An 18,893-nucleotide genomic window follows, 5' to 3' on the forward strand; every position below is an offset into this window, starting at 1 on the left:
ATGGAGCTAGTTACCACTTACAGCAGTGGTGAATTTGGCCAGCTGATTAGTTAGCATGTAACATATCAGTATTTTTCTCCCCTTCTGTGCATTCTGCTTCTCCTAGCAACTTCACCCCCCATCCCATTCATGACATTTCAGTAGCTGATTCTCCCACCCCACCCCTCCATTGTAAATGTGGGTAAAACAATGCCGCTCTTCTTGCACACTAGAAATCCTAACTAATTCACCTAGACTCAGAGGAATCAGCTTCAGTTTAACAGAAAGGCAACAGCCGCACAACCAGCGATGGTACATTTCCATAAACAGAATGTGTTTTTGAGACTAAATCTGGCATTCTGCCAGCTGAGTTGCTGACTAAGAGCCTCTCCACACAGAATAATGTGCATTGGCACCTGAAGTTTATTGAACTATAGCTGTTCTCAGTAAGACACTGCTTGTAATAGATTGTTTCTCTTCTCTTTCTCAGGGAGTGTCTTGCGGCAGTGATGCCCAACAGGCAGCACAAACAAGAGAAAAATTCCTTGACTGAGAGATGGATTTATCACTTCTAAAGTGCTTTTTCTTGTTTCTTCTGGTTTTGCTAATTTCCCTTGCAATGTTGCCTGTGGCAATCTTCTAATTGGTAATCCCTGAAGAACGAAAGTGTCCAAAACATGAATAATTACAGAATTCTAAAAGTGTGCAACGTCAGTTGGGAACATATAATTTAGGGGCTTGTCTGCAGAAATAGATGACTGTGAGATAAGCAGATAATAAACCGGGATACGGAATTCGTTGTTGTCTGTTTAGTGTCCTAATGAATGGATTAGAAAAAACACCGGTGGAGCGGGCACTCCGGGGGTGGGAGGGGAATATATTCAAAGTAAATAATGTAAATAAACTCCGCCAATTTATTTTATCGTTATTAAATATAATTCTCAGAAACCTAGAATTTTAAAGGGACTTTTGCCTATTACCTGTATGAAATTAGAGAGAGGTTCCCCCCCCCCCCCCCAGATGTGCAACAGGGATTCAAATGTGAGACCTACAACTTCACTGCAGATCTCATCTGTCTGGTGACATATGGCATGGGTATTCCCAAATAATAAATAAAACAAATTATTTATAATGCACCTGCCATCTCTGCTAAGGCATTTGCACAGTATAACAATGATGATTACATCATAAAATATATAATATAAAAGCCAAATAAACCAGCATAATTATAAAGCTGAGATAGTATACTATTTGCTGGCAGTCTTTACAATAAAAAGTAGCTCTGAAAAATGTGTTTCGAGTCACTGGTTAAAACCGGTGAGGCATCAGATGATGCAGATAAATTCATGTGAATCCGAACGCACACAGTAATCCTCAACAAGCATTTATCTAAATACAGGAATTATGTATTCAGTCTTTACAAATCCAATCTTTACTAAGAACACAGAAGTCAACGGAACTCCTCACAGGGAGCTGTGCTGGCAGATCTCAGCACAGGCTTGGGACCTATTAGAGCTTCTACTTTTTATACAGTCTTTACTCAGGCAAAACTCCCACTGAATGTTGCCTGAGTATGGATTTTAAGATCTAGCTCATCAATCTTTGATTACAGAATCTGTAGTATAGAAAAAAAATCACAACTGATCTGTTATGCTTATCATGCTGTTCTAATATCATTTTCAGGGGCAGCAGGACCATCCCATTGTTATACCTTTATACAGAGCCTAGCATAAAGGGGCCTTGAGATACTATTATAAGTAATAAAACAAAAGTTCTTTTGTCCTAGTCAGAAGAGAAATTTTTCAGACTTTACCACAAATATTTAAAATGAAAGAAAACATGATTTGACAAGGTGAGAAAACTCCTGCTTCAGGGAATTCACTGTACTTCTAAACATCAGGATCTTAAAAGTCAGCTTGAGCCTAGATCTCTAGCTTCAGTGGAGCGTCTCTTTTCTCTGCAAGTGGTGATCCCAACGCTTAAGGCATCTGCAATGCAACAAACTCTGGTACTGGCTGCCTTCTTTTCTTCTCAAAGTAGTAAATGTAACCATAGGGGAAAGAAAAACAAAGATTGCCCAAAACTTTTATCTCATGTCCTTATCAAGCAATTTCTTGTTATGGTCATAATAAACAGGACTTTGAATACATAAGGACAACCTTATCATATTCCCTGACACATGCTCAAGGATTTACTGGAGTTTAAGCACTTCAGTTTCCTGATAAACTCTTCTATTTAGAATTCCCATTCTATTTCTTCCCGAGTGATTTAAAATGCCATCATTCAGTTCAGTCTGTGTTCAATATTAGAAAGCTTTCTCCCACAATAAAGTTCTCTTTTGGTTTCCCATGTCCACAGAGCAACCAAAATTTCTTGTTTATTAAATTATGAAATTTTCAGGTATTCCTGATTCCTAGAGTTCACTGCTCTGAAAAATGCTATTCAGTGCTGTATGATTCTTTAGGCCCCCATGCTGCAAACTTTGATGCACATGCTTAACTTTACACATGCGAGTAGTTCCACTGAGTTCAGTGCCAGAACACTGCAATTCACCCCGACTTTTCTCCTTGCAGATAAGCATTCTCTGAAATGGAGTCACAGACAGAAGCTGAGGCTTTTAATAGCAAGGTGGTGGGAACCCTGGGTGAAACACTGTCCTCAACTGAAGTCAATGGCAAACCTCCTGACTCTAGGCATGTGGTATTCTGGGAGATGTAGCTCAGTAACTAAGTAGTCATTTTGATGCAGGCATTTTCATTCGTGATTGGGTCAACAGATGTGATTTATATTTTTAAAACTAAAATACCAGGACGAGTTATCCGATTAGCTGCACCATATGTGATTAAGGAATTTTATATTGTCATTTTGATGAAGAGGAAGATTTTAATTATTTTGAGTGGAAAATCATTAGCTGCACCATATGTGATTAAATGATTTTATATTGTCATTTTGATGAAGAGGAAGATTTTAATTATTTTGAGTGCAAAATCGTTACCAATCTCCTCCTGCAAAGGAAGAGGGATCAGCTGAACTTCCCAGACAAAAATCTCTCAGCAAGATTTAGTCACTGCTGAAGGTGGCAGAAGAGTAGACAGAAAACTGGCTCAAGTAATGAGTTTTATACTACAAGTTTACATACTTGTCTGTGATGCATTTTTGCAGATAACGCCTTATACTGACAGGTTTCAGAGTAGCAGCCGTGTTAGTCTGTATTCGCAAAAAGAAAAGGAGTACTTGTGGCACCTTGGAGACTAACCAATTTATCATCCGATGAAGTGAGCTGTAGCTCACGAAAGTTTATGCTCAAATAAATTGGTTAGTCTCTAAGGTGCCACAAATACTCCTCTTCTTTTTACCATACACACTGTAACCAGAGTGATCACTTAAGGTGAGCTACAACCAGCAGGAGAGCGGGGGGATGGGGGGATGAACCTTTTGTAGTGATAATCAAGATGGGCCATTTCCAGCAGTTGACAAGAACGTCTGAGGAACAGTGGGGGGTGGGGGAGGGAATAAACATGGGGAAATAGTTTTACTTTGTGTAATGACCCATCCACTCCCAGTCTTTATTCAAGCCTAAGTTAATTGTATCCAGTTTGCAAATTAATTCCAATTCAGCAGACTCTCGTTGGAGTCTGTTTTTGACTTTTTTTTTTTGAAGAATTGCAACTTTTAGGTCTGTAATCAAGTGACTAAAGAGATTGAAGTGTTCTCCGACTGGTTTTTGAATGTTATAATTCTTGACATCTGATTTGTGTCCATTTATTCTTTTACGTAGAGACTGTCCAGTTTGACCAATGTACATGGCAGAGGGGCATTGCTGGCACATATCACATTGGTAGACATGCAGGTGAACGAGCCTTTGATAGTGTGGCTGATGTAATTAGGCCCTATGATGGTGTCCCCCTGAATAGATATGTGGGCACAGTTGGCAACGGGCTTTGTTGCAAGGATAGGTTACTGGTTAGTGGTTCTGTTGTGTGGTGTGTGGTTGCTGGTGAGTATTTGCTTCAGGTTGGGGGGTGGTCTGTAAGCAAGGACTGGCCTGTCTCCCAAGATCTGTGAGACTGATGGGTCGTCCTTCAGGATAGGTTGTAGATCCTTGATAATGTGTTGGAGAGGTTTTAGTTGGTGGCTGAAGGTGATGGCTAGTGGCGTTCTGTTATTTTCTTTGTTGGGCCTGTCCTGCAGTAGGTGACTTCTGGGTACTCTTCTGGCTCTCAATCTGTTTCTTCACTTCAGCAGGTGGGTATTGTAGTTGTAAGAATGCTTGATAGAGATCTTGTAGGTGTTTGTCTCTGTCTGACGGGTTGGAGCAAATGCGGTTGTATCATAGAGCTTGGCTGTAGACAATGGAGACAGGCCAGTCCTTGCATATGTTAGTCTCTAAAGTGCCACAAGTACTCCTTTCTTTTTCCTTATACTGAGTAGTCAATGTTTCCCTTTTGAATTTTGCCAACCTTTTATAATCTCTTAAAACAAAGGTAACTTTTTACACCTCCCCTGTTCCTTCAGAAAACTACCCCAACCTTTCCCACGTAGTAGATGAAATCCTGGTCCCATTGATGTCGAGGACAAAACTTCCATTGATTTCAATGGAGCCTGATTTCACACTCTTTCTTTTGTAAGGCTCTCCCAGTGCTTGTCAGATTGTCTTGACTGAGCCCTCTCCTTTCTAATAGAGGGTTTTATTAAAAGCTGTTAGCCATTTTCAGCATATTGTTGCCCCTTTCTGATCCAAGTGGCTAGTCAAAATTCAGGATTCTGGGCACGTTCCAGATGGAAATAGAAACATGGAGTCTGGTATTTTCTTTAATGCAACCTTGTTTATTTACATGTATAAAGTCCTGCTCTTCTGAACAAAGGAGGAACCAAAAACAAAAGGAGCAATGTCTTAGCTTACAGCCCTGAGCCTCTTTAGCCAACATCAGACCTCAAAGCTCTCTCTCTAGCTTCTTCCCACGTCACACTGTGCTCACGAGCTACTGCTTAGCATTCGTGGTTTTGGCTTTTGCCTCCCTCTCTGTTCTCCACATGTGCGTGCACACACACCAATACTCAACAAAACCCCTCCACTCAGTCCCACCTCTCAGCATAACGCTATGACCACTGGGAAGAGACAGAGCCTATGGATAATAAGTCTCGGAGCCCAGATCTACAGACTCAGAATCACTCATTGGCACTAAGAACAGCTCTGTAGACATTCGGGCTCAGGCTGGAACTTGGGGTCTGAAACTCCAGCCCGAGCCACAACATTCATACACCTGTTTTTAGTGTGAGCCCACGTCTGTAGACCCAGGCTCTAAGACCTGCTGTTGCTGGTTTTAAAATGCAATGTAGACATACTCTTGAACTCCTTGGGGGAGCAGGGATTGAAGCATCAGGAAAATCACATCCATGCAGAGCCAGTGCCAAATAACTTAGCTGTGATGAACGAGCTCCAAGAGAGTGTCAAGTTGCAGATGGTCCTTGGAATCTCCACATGTAGCTTCTACTGGGCTGGGGTTACTGGTGAATAAAGCTCATTGATTTCAAGTGACAGTAACAAAGCAGCAGCCACAAGCAAATAATTACAATAATTATGCCATTTGGAGTTGAGCAGCATTAGGTTCTTCATTATTACTTCTTTTTATATTCCAAAGAGATAAAATAATAGATTTTTCTCTATTGAAGAGATTTAATGAGCCTTTCAAAGCTTTAATATAATCAGCAAGTTAAGCTGTACCGTAGGTAGGAAGAACTGGCGTGCACACTAATTTAATAGACATCAAAAGCAGTTAACGTTACTGTCTATGTCAATGAAAATGACTAACCAGAGCAGAACAAAAATGGCTTTCATTTACTCAAATGACACAGTGCCTCAAAATAATGCTTTACATAGGAGAACTAGGTAATAAAATTTGATAATAGTACAGCAGATAAGAAATCAGATAAAAGAATATTATTTTCACTCTACTTAGAAACAAGTCACTATACTTTCAAAACATTGTACTAATTCTGTGACTAAATCTGCCATGCAATTTTAGGTACACAGGTTGAGTATTTTGATACTGACAAGCTGAGATAATATTTGAAAGCTGTATTTATTTCACACTATCCACGTACACCCACATGCTGAGGAACTGCAATTTCATAAAACTAACCTTTTTCTTTTTACATTCTTTTCAAGGCTTAGTCACATATGAAAAGATCCAGTAATGGTTAATGGAATTGGAAAACCCTTAATATAAGGCTAGAATAATACCACACTTGCTCACCTTCTTCACACCAGCAGTCCCATTTAGCAAAATGGGATTTGCTGGCATGAGTAAGATGAGCAGAATTTGGTCTCATGTTCTAGTCTCACCGAAAACTTCTGAGTGCTACTTAAATCAGTCCTAGTTAAGAAACAATCTCTTAAAATGTATTTTGCATAAGCACATTCCAGTCAACAAAATAGTATTTAAATGGATGTATAACCTTGAATAACATGGAGATCGCATCCCAGTAGAACTTACATAGCATCTAATGTTTCCTCAGTCTGAGCTCTGGGACCCGCCCACCTTGCAGGGTCCTAAAGCCCAGGCTACCGCCTGAGCCCAAATGTCTACACCACAGTTAAACAGCCCCTTAGCCTGAGCCCAAATCAGCTGGCACAGGCCAGCTGCAGGTTTTTAATTGCAGTGTAGACATATCCACTCTCACTGAAGTAGCTATTAAATTATGCATCGTAAATGTATTGGGACAAATGATCATAGTCCATCTATGGATCTGCATTCTTCACAACAGCTTTCCATATGTTAATAGTTTTCTTTAATCTGACTACCTGTGGTATAATATTTTATGCCATGGAAAGTTATTCCTTCTGGTATACATGTAAATTACTAGTTATAAAGGCCCGCACTCACCCCTAGAGTGCCCCTGACAGCCAGGTTGCAGAACCCCAGTTGTGTGTCTGTCTCAGTTCCCCTTCCTGTGGTTTCACTAAGTCCAATGAGGTACACATATATTGAACTGTGCTCCTTCAGGGGTCTAGTTTATTGAATCCAAAGGCAGAACATTTTATACAAGTAAACTTTCTCCCAGAGTCCTAGCTGGGTAGGGGGCAGGGCAAAGAAGGGAAAGAGGACCAAGTTAACATTTGTCCATCAATCCCCCTTAAGTCCATCTACCACCTTGCTACTGAGGCCCTCTTGTCCTAGAATCATCTTCTGGCATCAGGACCTTTTGTCATCAGCTGGGGAAGGGTTCCGCATCTGCGTTCAAGGTCCCTGCAGAGTTCAAACCACAGCAACCCTTCAGTGGAACAGAACATAATTCCTTTGTGATCTGGAGTTCCTGCTGCTACCTGGTGAGGTCCTCCTGCTTGGGACCAAGTTTCGCTAGGGCTGGTCATTCATAGCTTTCTTCCCTTTCGGAGTCTCTTCCTTGGATACCTTTCCTGGTGAGCTGCCTCATCAACTGCCCTGAGAAGCCCTCTCCCCTTAGGAGCGCTCTCTATCTGTGGTCTGCCCTCTGTCTAAGCATTCATAACCCTTTATAAGGCCCACGTGCTCCTTACCAAATTAATTGCTGCCCAGCTACTTAGGTAATTAAGTATCCCCAGGTGGGTCTGGGTTGGCTCATTCTCCTTAGCATAGCCTGTCACAGGTAGGCTAGGTGCCTGACCCCCTCATGGGCCAGCCCCCATGACACTAGTTTTGTAATATTATTGCTCTGTAGCAATTCTGGATTTTTTCCACAGAGTTATTACAGTTCCAAAAGAATTTCCTTTAAAATATAAACGGTAGAATATGCATACGTATTCAATATTTTGAATGTCAGTGAGTGCTAATGAGTGATACTGATACTTAAATTTTTTTTTAAAACTCAACTAATTCAAGATAACCATCCCAGCAACATTCTGTCTAATTATTATTTAGCAGTCTTCCAGCTTAGTAGACACCTTATATCAAGCTTTTCATTAAAAAGATAGCTCAATAAAGCTCACTCAATATTGAACTAGCTGCAATGACATGCAGATTATTTTCTTGAGAGAGTCTAACTTGTAGGCTTCATTTCCTTTACCATTTTAAACGTTCCATGAGCCACCAACCAATTTCAGCATTCCACCATCTACTTCATTCTAATGTATAAATATTGACTTGATTTAACTGGTAGGGGTTTTGTTCGGTTTTTACATTTTCTGGCTAATTCACTGCCTTCTGAAAAGAAGGTAGCAATTGTCATGTCCATAATGACTATAAACCTGCAAAGAAACGTGTGATATGCGTTGAGAAATAAGGTGAAACTCTGGCCTCAGTGAAGGCATGGCAGTTTTCCATTACTTTAACGGGGTCAAGATTTCACTCCATTTATTCTTCCTTCTAGAAAAAACAATGTTTTCAAGATAGGATTTAGAGTAGGAGGGAGGGAAAGAGAAATGATGGAATGGTTCTGTCCTCAGCACACTACACATTTTAAAAATGGTAAATTTGTTTAATAACTTGGCTGAAAGCCTGAAATCTAATTAAATAGCAACCTGAAATTACTAAATTCATGGTTAGATTGTAAAATTCACTTTTTCAGTGCATGTCCTTAATAATGCATTTCACCAGATATTAAAACACATACTCTCTTCACTAATGGAGTGATGCACTGTAACTTGAAGGATTACATTTCTGCCTCCAGTATGATAACAGCATAATGGAAGTTTGTCTCCATCCTACCTCAGTAATCATTGTAAATGAGCTGAAAATCTCAAATGCTATGGAAAAGAAATGGATCTCAAGAGATAGGAATAATACCTGTCTCAAAAGGAATAAAAATTAATTGTTGTTCTTCCCTGAGCCAAACTTCTCCCATGAGTCAATTATGGTTCTTAAAAGGTCTTTGCAATTTCATTTAACATTTAACTAACAAATGGTACAAATACAGACTAGGAGTAATACTTTCAAAACCACCTAAGGGCCAGATTCAAAAGGCATGTCTGTGCTTAATGCCCATTGATTTTAATGGCAATTTGGTGCCTAAATACCTTTAAAAATCTGGCCCTAAGTGACAAAGTCACTTCTGAAAATGGGATTTTAGCTGTTAAGTCACTTAGGTGTTTTTGACCCAAGGTTTCCTTTGCCTTTGAAGATACTACTCTCTCCACTGCCTTCCTACTACAGCTGATGTGAACAGAATCCAGAAGTTCACTATTCAACACCCAACAGCTGCCCATCTCAAAGAGCTCTAACATGCTAGCACACTCGTGGAACAAGCCTCCTCACCACCCAGATAATTTGTGGTCAGGTTACAGAAAGATTTGACATTTAGTTCTGCTGCCAGCTCAAACCAAACCAGCAGGTATTGATATGTTCCTCAGGAAACTCAATAGGAAGGAAACAACTGAGTCTCCAGCACCTTTAAAGCAAATACTGACACTCCTCCTAAAAACCTAAACCAACCTAACAAAAAACAACAAAAACCCTTATAATTTGCATGCCAGCATATGATAATCTCAGAACAAATTTCAGAAACAGCAGATGTGGTACATTTCTTTCTTTATGACATCCTATTATAGTGTAACCCTTCTGCCAGGTGGTTAATGTCAGCAAAAAGGGCCAGTTTCAATATATCTAGAGTTCCTCTTGACAAATAACTAAACTGGATTAAGGCCCCATCAAGAAACTTGGAAAAATTAATGTAGCTTCAACAGGCAGAACTTCCACACTTGCAAGCACCCCAAGACTGTGCAAACAAGAAAATCAGTGCAGGGGAAACAGAACACAGTCAAACTTGGGAAAATACAGCAACAGAATATACATGAACATAAACAGTAAAATACCCCGACCCGCCCCTGTCCAACTCCCTGTCCATCTGCCAGCGCACGTCCAACAGGTGGCCACCCCACCTCATCTGTCCACTGAACCCCACTTATGGTTTGGATCAGCAGGCTTCCATAATTCAAGTACCTCTTTGCAAATCTGTCTCCAATCCCAAGGGACCTAGGCTGGTTCACCTGGAGGGATCACCATCTAAGCCAGTTAGTTACTTAGTGTTAAAGTGATGGATAGGTAGGGCCCCACCAGAGCCCACTCAGCTCTGCTGCTGTCCTCTGCATTATCTCTCGCAACCAAGTCCCCCCAGAAGGGAAGCCAAAAGTACATAAGACCTTTAAGCAGAGTCCAAGATGCTTGGAAAGGAGCTCTTTGCAACAAGGTAAGAGCTACTTCCTTTTTCTGAGCCTCTCTGGGATCCCACAACCCCTCAAAATCCAAGTTCATGAGTTCTAGTGAATCCTCACTAGAGGATTGTTGGTAGGCAGCCTATGCAAATGAAGGTCTCTATGGCACCACTTTTCCCTTTTCAACAATACAGGAAGTAAAGAGCTCTTTCCCCTCTAGCTTCTGGACATAGGTCTTACAATAGGAACAATTTTCAAAACTGCAGGCATCTTAAAAAAAAAAACCACCTGCATTCTTTAAACATATGCACACACAAGGTCTCCTTGGAAAACTGTTTTTTCATATATAGTTTCTACAGCTGATCTCAAGTCCATTTCTCTCTCTCCCTCTCATACGCACGCCCCTTATTGACTTCAGTGGATGTGTGCACAAGTCAGAGTTTAATGTGCTATTATGTGCTTAATGAGCTATTTAGAAAAGCTGGACGAGCACAAGTCCACGGGGTTGGATGCGCTGCATCCGAGAGTGCTAAAGGAGTTGGCGGATGTGATTGCAGAGCCATTGGCCATTATCTTTGAAAACTCATGGCGATCGGGGGAGGTCCCGGACGACTGGAAAAAGGCTAATGTAGTGCCCATCTTTAAAAATGGGAAGGAGGAGGATCCTGGGAACTACAGGCCAGTCAGGCTCACCTCACTCCCTGGAAAAATCATGGAGAAGGTCCTCAAGGAATCAATTCTGAAGCACTTAGAGGAGAGGAAAGTGATCAAGAACAGTCAGCATGGATTCACCAAGGGCAAGTCATGCCTGACTAATCTAATTGCCTTCTATGATGAGATAACTGGTTCTGTGGATGAGGGGAAAGGAGTGGACGTGTTGTTCCTTGACTTTAGCAAAGCTTTTGACACGATCTCCCACAGTATTCTTGCCAGCAAGTTAAAGAAGTATGGGCTGGATGAATGGACTATAAGGTGGAGAGAAAGCTGGCTAGATCGTCGGGCTCAACAGGTAGTGATCAATGGCTCCATGTCTAGCTGGCAGCCGGTATCAAGTGGAGTGCCCCAAGGGTCGGTCCTCGGGCCGGTTTTGTTCAATATCTTCATTAATGATCTGGAGGATGGTGTGGATTGCACCCTCAGCAAGTTTGCGGATGACACTAAATTGGGAGGAGAGGCAGATACGCTGGAGGATAGGGATAGGATACAGAGGGACCTAGACAAATTAGAGGATTGGGCCAAAAGAAATCTGATGAGGTTCAACAAGGACAAGTGCAGAGTCCTGCACTTAGGACGGAAGAACCCCATGCACCGCTACAGACTAGGGACCGAATGGCTCGGCAGCAATTCTGCAGAAAAGGACCTAGGGGTTACAGTGGACGAGAAGCTGGATATGAGTCAACAGTGTGCTCTTGTTGCTAAGAAGGCCAATGGCATTTTGGGATGTATAAGTAGGGGCATTGCCAGCAGATCGAGGGACGTGATCGTTCCCCTCTATTCTACACTGGTGAGGCCTCATCTGGAGTACTGTGTCCAGTTTTGGGCCCCACACTACAAGAAGGATGTGGAAAAATTGAAAAACGTCCAGCAGAGGGCAACAAAAATGATTAGGGGACTGGAACACATGACTTATGAGGAGAGGCTGAGGGAACTGGGATTGTTTAGTCTGCGGAAGAGAAGAATGAGGGGGAATTTGATAGCTGCTTTCAACTACCTGAAAGGGGGTTCCAAAGAGGATGGATCTAGACTGTTCTCAGTGGTAGCAAATGACAGAATGAGGAATAATGGTCTCAAGTTGCAGTGGGGGAGGTTTAGGTCGGATATTAGGAAAAACTTTTTCACTAGGAGGGTGGTGAAACACTGGAATGTGTTACCTAGGGAGGTGGTGGAATCTCCTTCCTTAGAAGTTTTTAAGGTCAGGCTTGACAAAGCCCTGGCTGGGATGATTTAGTTGGGGATTGGTCCTGCTTTGAGCAGGGGGTTGGACTAGATGACCTCTTGTGGTCCCTTCCAACCCTGATATTCTATGATTCTATGTGACTCTTCGACTTTCAGGTATTTGGGTTTGTTCCCTCTCAGTTTGGTAATATCTATTTCTTTTATTTATGGATTTCAAACACAACCTCCCTTTAATTGATGGATTAATTACTAGAACGAGAACATTTCAGCATTGTAAGAGAAATTCTTTCTAATCCACGGTTGCTTTGTAAGTAGTCCTTTGCTACATTTAGGGGATCATCTAATAGAGTGGAATTTTTGGTGCACAGGTAGTTCTGAGATGAACACTTTGTTAAATGAGAGGAGTGAGGATTCACTCATTTCAGCAGGACAGAAATTCAAAACCATTCTATATAATTATAAAACAGTTTTATAAAAGCAGCATCTGTGATAAACTGGAAAACTTTCACCATTAGCCCTTGGCCATCAAAGACTAGAAACAGCCTGAAAATGACATTCATAATCTGTGGGGAACAGGGAAGGAAGCACAAACTTGTCTTGTCTTTTCTCATCTTTCACTTTCAGCTATTGGTTAAGTCCCATTGGAGGGAAGGAATTTCAAAAGAACAGAGGGCCAGAAATTAAAGGAAATTACCCAGAAATATCTGATCTTCTTGGAGAAAGCTGCTAGATCATTTATAGGGGTTCAAACATCAATTGTCTATTCAAAGACAAGTAAATTTTGTACAGTATATCTCTTCTGAGTCCCACAGGAAATCCTCCCCCAAGTCAAAAGACACCAGCACAGCTACTAATATAGTCTTTGGGATGCAGCTGCAAATGCTGCCCCAGTGCTCCCTTACAAAGTGGGTGGGGTTGGTGGGCAGATCCTAAATATGCTGGTCATATTCTCACCCCGCCCCCAAGCTCTTCCCCATATTACCACAGGAGGTGTGGCATTCTCCTACGCAGCCTCTCCATGACATGCAAGGGTAGGCAGAATTTGCCCCTAAACTGACCCTTGATCATCTCTTTCATATGGAAATTTTTAAGATGAATCAGTTACAGATGGGTTTTCTTCTTTTCCCGAGGTACATCCCAATTAAAAGTTATATGGCTACAATTTTCCACTGATCCCATGGAATTTGAGAGGCAAATTCTGTGAGAGGAAATTTAGCCCTGATTCTTCAATCTCTCAAGCCTCAGCAAAAATCAATTAATTTAATGAGCCTGTATCATGGCCAAAGAATGCTGTGGCCCCAAAAGAGAAATCCAAAGCATAACACAGGATTTTGTTACAATATAAACCTGTTATACCAATAAAATAAAAACCAGCAGGATCTTATTAAAGTGGAAAAGGCAAAATGCCACATTTATTGTGAATACAGAAAGAATCATAGTAAGCAGTTAGTTATAACTATAACAATCCATTCAATTTCAAATTTATTCACACACTCATTCATACACACACACACAGAGGTTCTGCAAGGTTATCATCATAGTTACCAGCTTTAGAGTTGCTCGTGCCAAGCCACTGGCCAGGTGGCCTGGACCCAAGGAGGGAGCAGGGCCTTGTCAGATGCTCATCTGATGCTCCTGGAAGTTGGTTTGCAGAATCAGACCCCAAAGTTCTCACTTTCTAGAGTCCTTTTTATAGGAATTTATTCCTATGCCAGTCTATGGGAATTGCTTCATCATGCTGTTGCTGAATCAATCAGCAGATGGCACGTTCCTGACGGCTCCGTGCTGCCAGATGCTATCTTGTTCTTGAGGCTGTTGGGTGGATTCCAGTCTGCCCTCCAGGGGTCCTCTGGCTGTTTCCATTTGACGCCTTCTTTGGCCGTTGGACACTGGATTCTTAGGCTGGCACCTCCCTGATCATTCATTTATTATCCACACCAAGCATCCATCTACATACATCCTCTATCTCTATTTTAAATCACAATTGTTAAGAAAGCGAGATAAATACAACAAAAGGGTGGGGAGACTCTGTGTGCTGTTTCTGTTGTTACAAAGTATCGCTTTGAGTCTCTCTCTGTGTGAGTAGTAGTTGTTACAAAGTATTGCTTTGAGAACAGACTATGTCTTCGGATGTACTAACACAATTAGCAGCTTGCAAGCTTCACACAGAGGGAGAGAAACAGTAAAAACAAGAGACCAAAAACCAAGAGACCTCTTAATTAGTAGTACCCCAGAATTTAAACTATGGGGAATCAAACACATTTGTGATTTTAATACAGAACTTCTTTAATATGATCCAACACAACAAACCCTCCAATACTACAACTGCAGTCTATGCAGTGACATCAAATGTCTGAAGCAGAGCAGGCAGCTGATCAGTGACTGGGTTTCCAATTGTTTGTTGATCATCATTAAAAAGTTACACACAATCAAGCTGGTCTGTCAGGCTCACACTCAGGGCCTTAATATTTGAGTGTCTTGTCCCTTGAGTCAGCAGTATGAAAAGGAGAAACATTTTCTCATCTGGTCCTTTCTAGCAGACATAAAAGACAACTGGAGAGGTCACTGCAATGGTAGGAAGCCTTTAATGGAAATCGTGAGGGAAGGTAAAAGGTGGTATCTGGGGGAAAAAGGGGCAGGTACAGAGACATTTTACAGGCTAGTTTTATACTGCACATTTACAGCCAGGATTATTATTAACCTACAGCAAACTTCTAGCCCACAATTTACAATTCCCTAAGATCTAGTGTATATAATATACTCATCATATAAAGGCAAGTAATCCATTAACAATAAGGAGGCAGATGACCTAGATTGATCTAAACATAATCTCCTTCAAATCATAACCCAGCTGCAACTATCCGATGTCACCAAAATTTCTGTGGGATATTTTTAACATATTAATATTACACACACACAAACTCTGCTGCTCCTGGCAACATTTTTCTGTGCTAGAGTAGCTAGTTTTTCATCTCACAGCAAGTCAATGCACATTGTTCCAGCAACATTTTAGCTGCTCTGCTGGTAACACAACACAATCACAGAGCTTAGCTCCTGCCCTGCAGGCCAGCACATTCTGCCTCTAGGCAGAAGCATTTCCCATCTGGTCCATGCCATACCCCAAGATTTTTTGTCTTGAGGATAATAAGTTCCCAGCAGAGAACCATGTTTTCTCCCCATGAGCAGGGTCTATCATTTGCAGTGGCACAAATCTTTCTGGAGACACACCACTTCAAACAGCTAGGATGGACAAGAATTAGGGTGCTAAGCATGGAATGCAACCTGGAATCTGTCACATGGCAGCTCAAAATGCCAGACCTTTCTCCATCCCCTTGCTCAACACATTAATGCTTCTGGCTGGGATTTGTTTCTACCGCTCTCCAATTACATTTCCTCCATTCTGGATGTACAAATCAGAAAGATATCGCTAAAAAAACCTGTCTCCGACAAACTCCTACCTACCCTTTCCTGGAGAGTCCTCATCTTCAAGGCTTCACTGAGCTTAGGCTAAAACAGTGTCTTAAAACTATTTTTTAAGAAATGTCTGTTCCCACCCACTCTTGCCTCCAAACTGTAATACAGTATTTTGCAGATGCCAGGATTGAAACATGTTTAAGTTTGGCTGTGAAGCCAGTAAAGACTGGACCCTAGATAATACAGAGTGGTTAAAGTAGATGGAAGCAGTAGGGGGAAACTCAGGCTGCACTATCTAAGGAGGATGGGGAGCACCACTTACCCAAGAAAGGGAGAGGAGGAGGAAGAAGAGGAGCTGTGTTTCCCTGTCTCCACACTGTAGTCCCTAACAATAAAGGTCTTCCTGTAAGAGGGAGTTCATGGTGTTTCCATAGGATTTCAAGATACATTGATCATCTACTTTTGCATATGCATGTGCTCCATACTCACTGAACAAGTAGGATGGGCATATGAAAGAGAAACACACTTTTCTTCATAAACAGCATATGGGTTAATCAACATTTCTGGAAAATGTTTAATAGGCTGCGCCACTGAATTCCCCTGCAGGAATCATCCTCTGCATTGACACATTGAAATTAGCAGGTGTTGTAATGTATATTATCTATTAAATCCCTAGTTTCCAGACCCTTAATCATCAGTATCCCACTAGGAGGGCACTTTTCCAACCAGAACTAATTTCCTGAGTATCAGTGTAAAGCTGTTAGAGCCAAGATGGAATTCAATCTCTTCTAGTTTTGCTGAACTATTTGCTTCTAGCTTAAGAATCTGTATAGCAAGCATTAGCCTAGAAGGATTTCTCTAAGCATTTTTAAGCCTCCAACAATACTGGTTCTTATCACATGTGCTTAGCTACCTTGATGTTACAATATTCTTGCTAATTCTCTAAATAAAAGGCAGTTTGATTCCCTGTGGCTGAAATTTGGAAATGCAGTCATTAAGAGCCAGTTAGACACTCTAGCCTGGTCTGTTACTGAGCTGTTGTCCCGTCTTGAATAAATCCAGAACTGGATATCACACTGTTTTCACAAATGCAGTTAGTTTCATTATTCATGATAATACTGCATAACGTGCTAGTAAAACCGATGACATCCTAGTCATATGAAACCTCACTGCCACACTGAGTAACTGTATCCTTGATGAGAGCTGGAGAGAGACTACTGATTTTTTTCTGAAGACAAACATTTTTGAAGTAGTAAAATAAAAATCAGCAACAGTCTACTGTCAATAAACAGGGTAACATGCCTCTTTATTACTGGCTTGGTTCATATGCATGCATTTTGCAATCGACACTGTTAGATAATTGTTTAGTGCCACATGGGGAGCACATGGATTGTTTTTCTGCAGTCTTCTTTGTTTCTTGATCTCGCCTAATATTTTCAACAACAGGCCATGGCATTTTTCTTCCTGGTCTCAAGACGTTCTACATACTACATCACACCATGAACCAGGCCAGCACCAATCATTACTAGGAACTCCTGCATGACTCTGCAACCCAAGCACCTCTGGTTCTATGCTTTAAGGACACGCGATGCTGGTGTAAGAGCAAAATCAATCTGTCCAACCTACCTGGAACAGGACTTAGTGAAATATTTACTCAGTTGATATACTTGCTTTGCGTGTGACATTAGCATTGTCCTCCTAATCTCTATAGCCTCAAACTCTACTATACCTAGGGGCTGCATGTATCTATCAATGCACGTATCATCATGCTTTTAGACTCTCTGAATGCCATCTTTAAACTGCTGTTTCACTGACAGTGTCTGCTTGTCACCACTATACTCTATTCTGTATTTGTTTTATGTATTTTCTAATATTCTATTCCCCACCTTAGCCCTGAGAGTCTTTACCAGCCTCTGATTTTTATTGTTCCATAAAGCCAGATTCTGGTGCAAGTCTCCATGTTGCACACCATTAAGAGCAGGCCCAATCCTATTAATACTATAATTCAGACACAGTTGGTGAGGGTAGTCATTGATGCCAGGTAACACACTAATTAAAAACAGAGTTTGTATCAGAATTAGACAATCACTGTCCCGTAGACCTCACAATACAGACTATTTTGCTTTCCAACTCTTTTGATACCCTGGATGCAGCCAAGATACATTACTGAAATTCTTGATGGGATGACCAGGTACACCTGAGATAGTCAGACCTCTAGACTGCAAACAAAGTCTGTTATTCTACCTTCCGCCTCTGATGGTGATATTTCTATATAAGGCACTGAACACACAAAAAAGGATTGCAGCCCTGTGGATAGCAGTGATTCATGAGTTTAACTTTAAGGGTATGAGAGAATCATAACTCAGGGGATACAGAGGGCAAGCTATGTGAGATTTCTTAGATAACTGAAATTGACCCATAATTCACTAGTAGCCATGGGAAATTCTACCACTCATATAGCTTTCATAGCAACACATCAAATCAGCTGGACGTGAAATGATTTCAATACACAAATCCTATCTGTGAAATATCATATTTAATTATTTATTACCATGATTGTTCCCTATGCACATCAGTGAATGAGACATTTTGGCAAAAAACAACAGCACATTTTTCTTCTACTGTAAGATTTCAAACCAGTCTAAATCTGTTTGCCTAGTGGAACAAAAGTTTCTATGATCTCATAAAATTTGAAATTTTTATAACTAAAATATTTAATATATATTTTTGGAAGTGTACCGAAAGCTTAAAGAAAAGCACCCACTCTAACTTCACAGTCAATAACAATTCTTCCATGGTCTATTTGTATCAAACACAGTAATATCATCTGTATTTGTGCTGATGTTCAATTTAGTTTACACCTCGGGAGCAATGCTCAGATTCCACGGAGTAATAATTGACACAGCAGGAAAACACTGGCTACTGGTTCAAACTCTGCTTTCAAAGTCCAGCCACGCCAAAAGGCATTGCTATCAGCTCACAGGCTGGCAAAAAACAAAAGATTTCTTTTTCAACCTGAAGGGTCAAAAGTTCAGTTCACAGTTTCAAAGGAGAATCTAATCGGAAGGGGTCTCTTGTTAAGTAGCTTGGATTTTTAATTATTTTAAAATGTCTTATTTATTTCCCTCCAACCTCAGCCACATAACCTATTCCCTTTTTGAATGTTTTCTACTGCCACAAAGCAAAACCCTGGTAAACGATTAGTTTTCTTTGTTATGGTTAGCTTCTGGCATTAAAAAAAAATCATGCAAATCAGTCCTGATAGTAGTGCAGCATGCAGGCCTACTAATTTAAAGAAAGGAAAAGGAAAAAGTTTTATTTATATTACAACTGTACGTAGAGTCCCCAATCACATCAAGCCTCATCATGAGGGCCCTACCAAATTCACAGCCATAGGATTTTTAAAATTGTAAATTTCATTAGTTCAGCTATTTAAATCTGAAATTTCATTGTTGTAATTGTAGGAGTCCGGACC

General features: G+C 40.9%; 1 protein-coding gene across 11 annotated transcripts in view; it reads right to left on the reverse strand.

Moving 5' to 3' along the window:
• HHAT (hedgehog acyltransferase) overlaps window positions 1-18,893 on the reverse strand; it is a 321,770-nt gene that overhangs the window by 237,330 nt on the left and 65,547 nt on the right. Inside the window, exon 11 of one of the 11 annotated variants that reach the window (XM_075127109.1) lies at window positions 1,918-2,001. The exons of 9 other annotated variants lie outside the window; for them this stretch is intronic. In XM_075127109.1, coding sequence (XP_074983210.1) covers window positions 1,959-2,001 — 43 coding nt within the window. In that variant the 3' untranslated portion in view covers window positions 1,918-1,958. Of the gene's footprint in view, window positions 1-1,917; window positions 2,002-13,385; window positions 14,625-18,893 lie in introns of those variants that run through there. One more of the 11 variants, XM_075127107.1, reaches the window with a different exon arrangement.

The sequence above is a fragment of the Caretta caretta genome, chromosome 3, assembly GCF_965140235.1.
Source record: "Caretta caretta isolate rCarCar2 chromosome 3, rCarCar1.hap1, whole genome shotgun sequence".
NCBI classification, from domain to species: Eukaryota; Metazoa; Chordata; order Testudines; family Cheloniidae; genus Caretta; species Caretta caretta.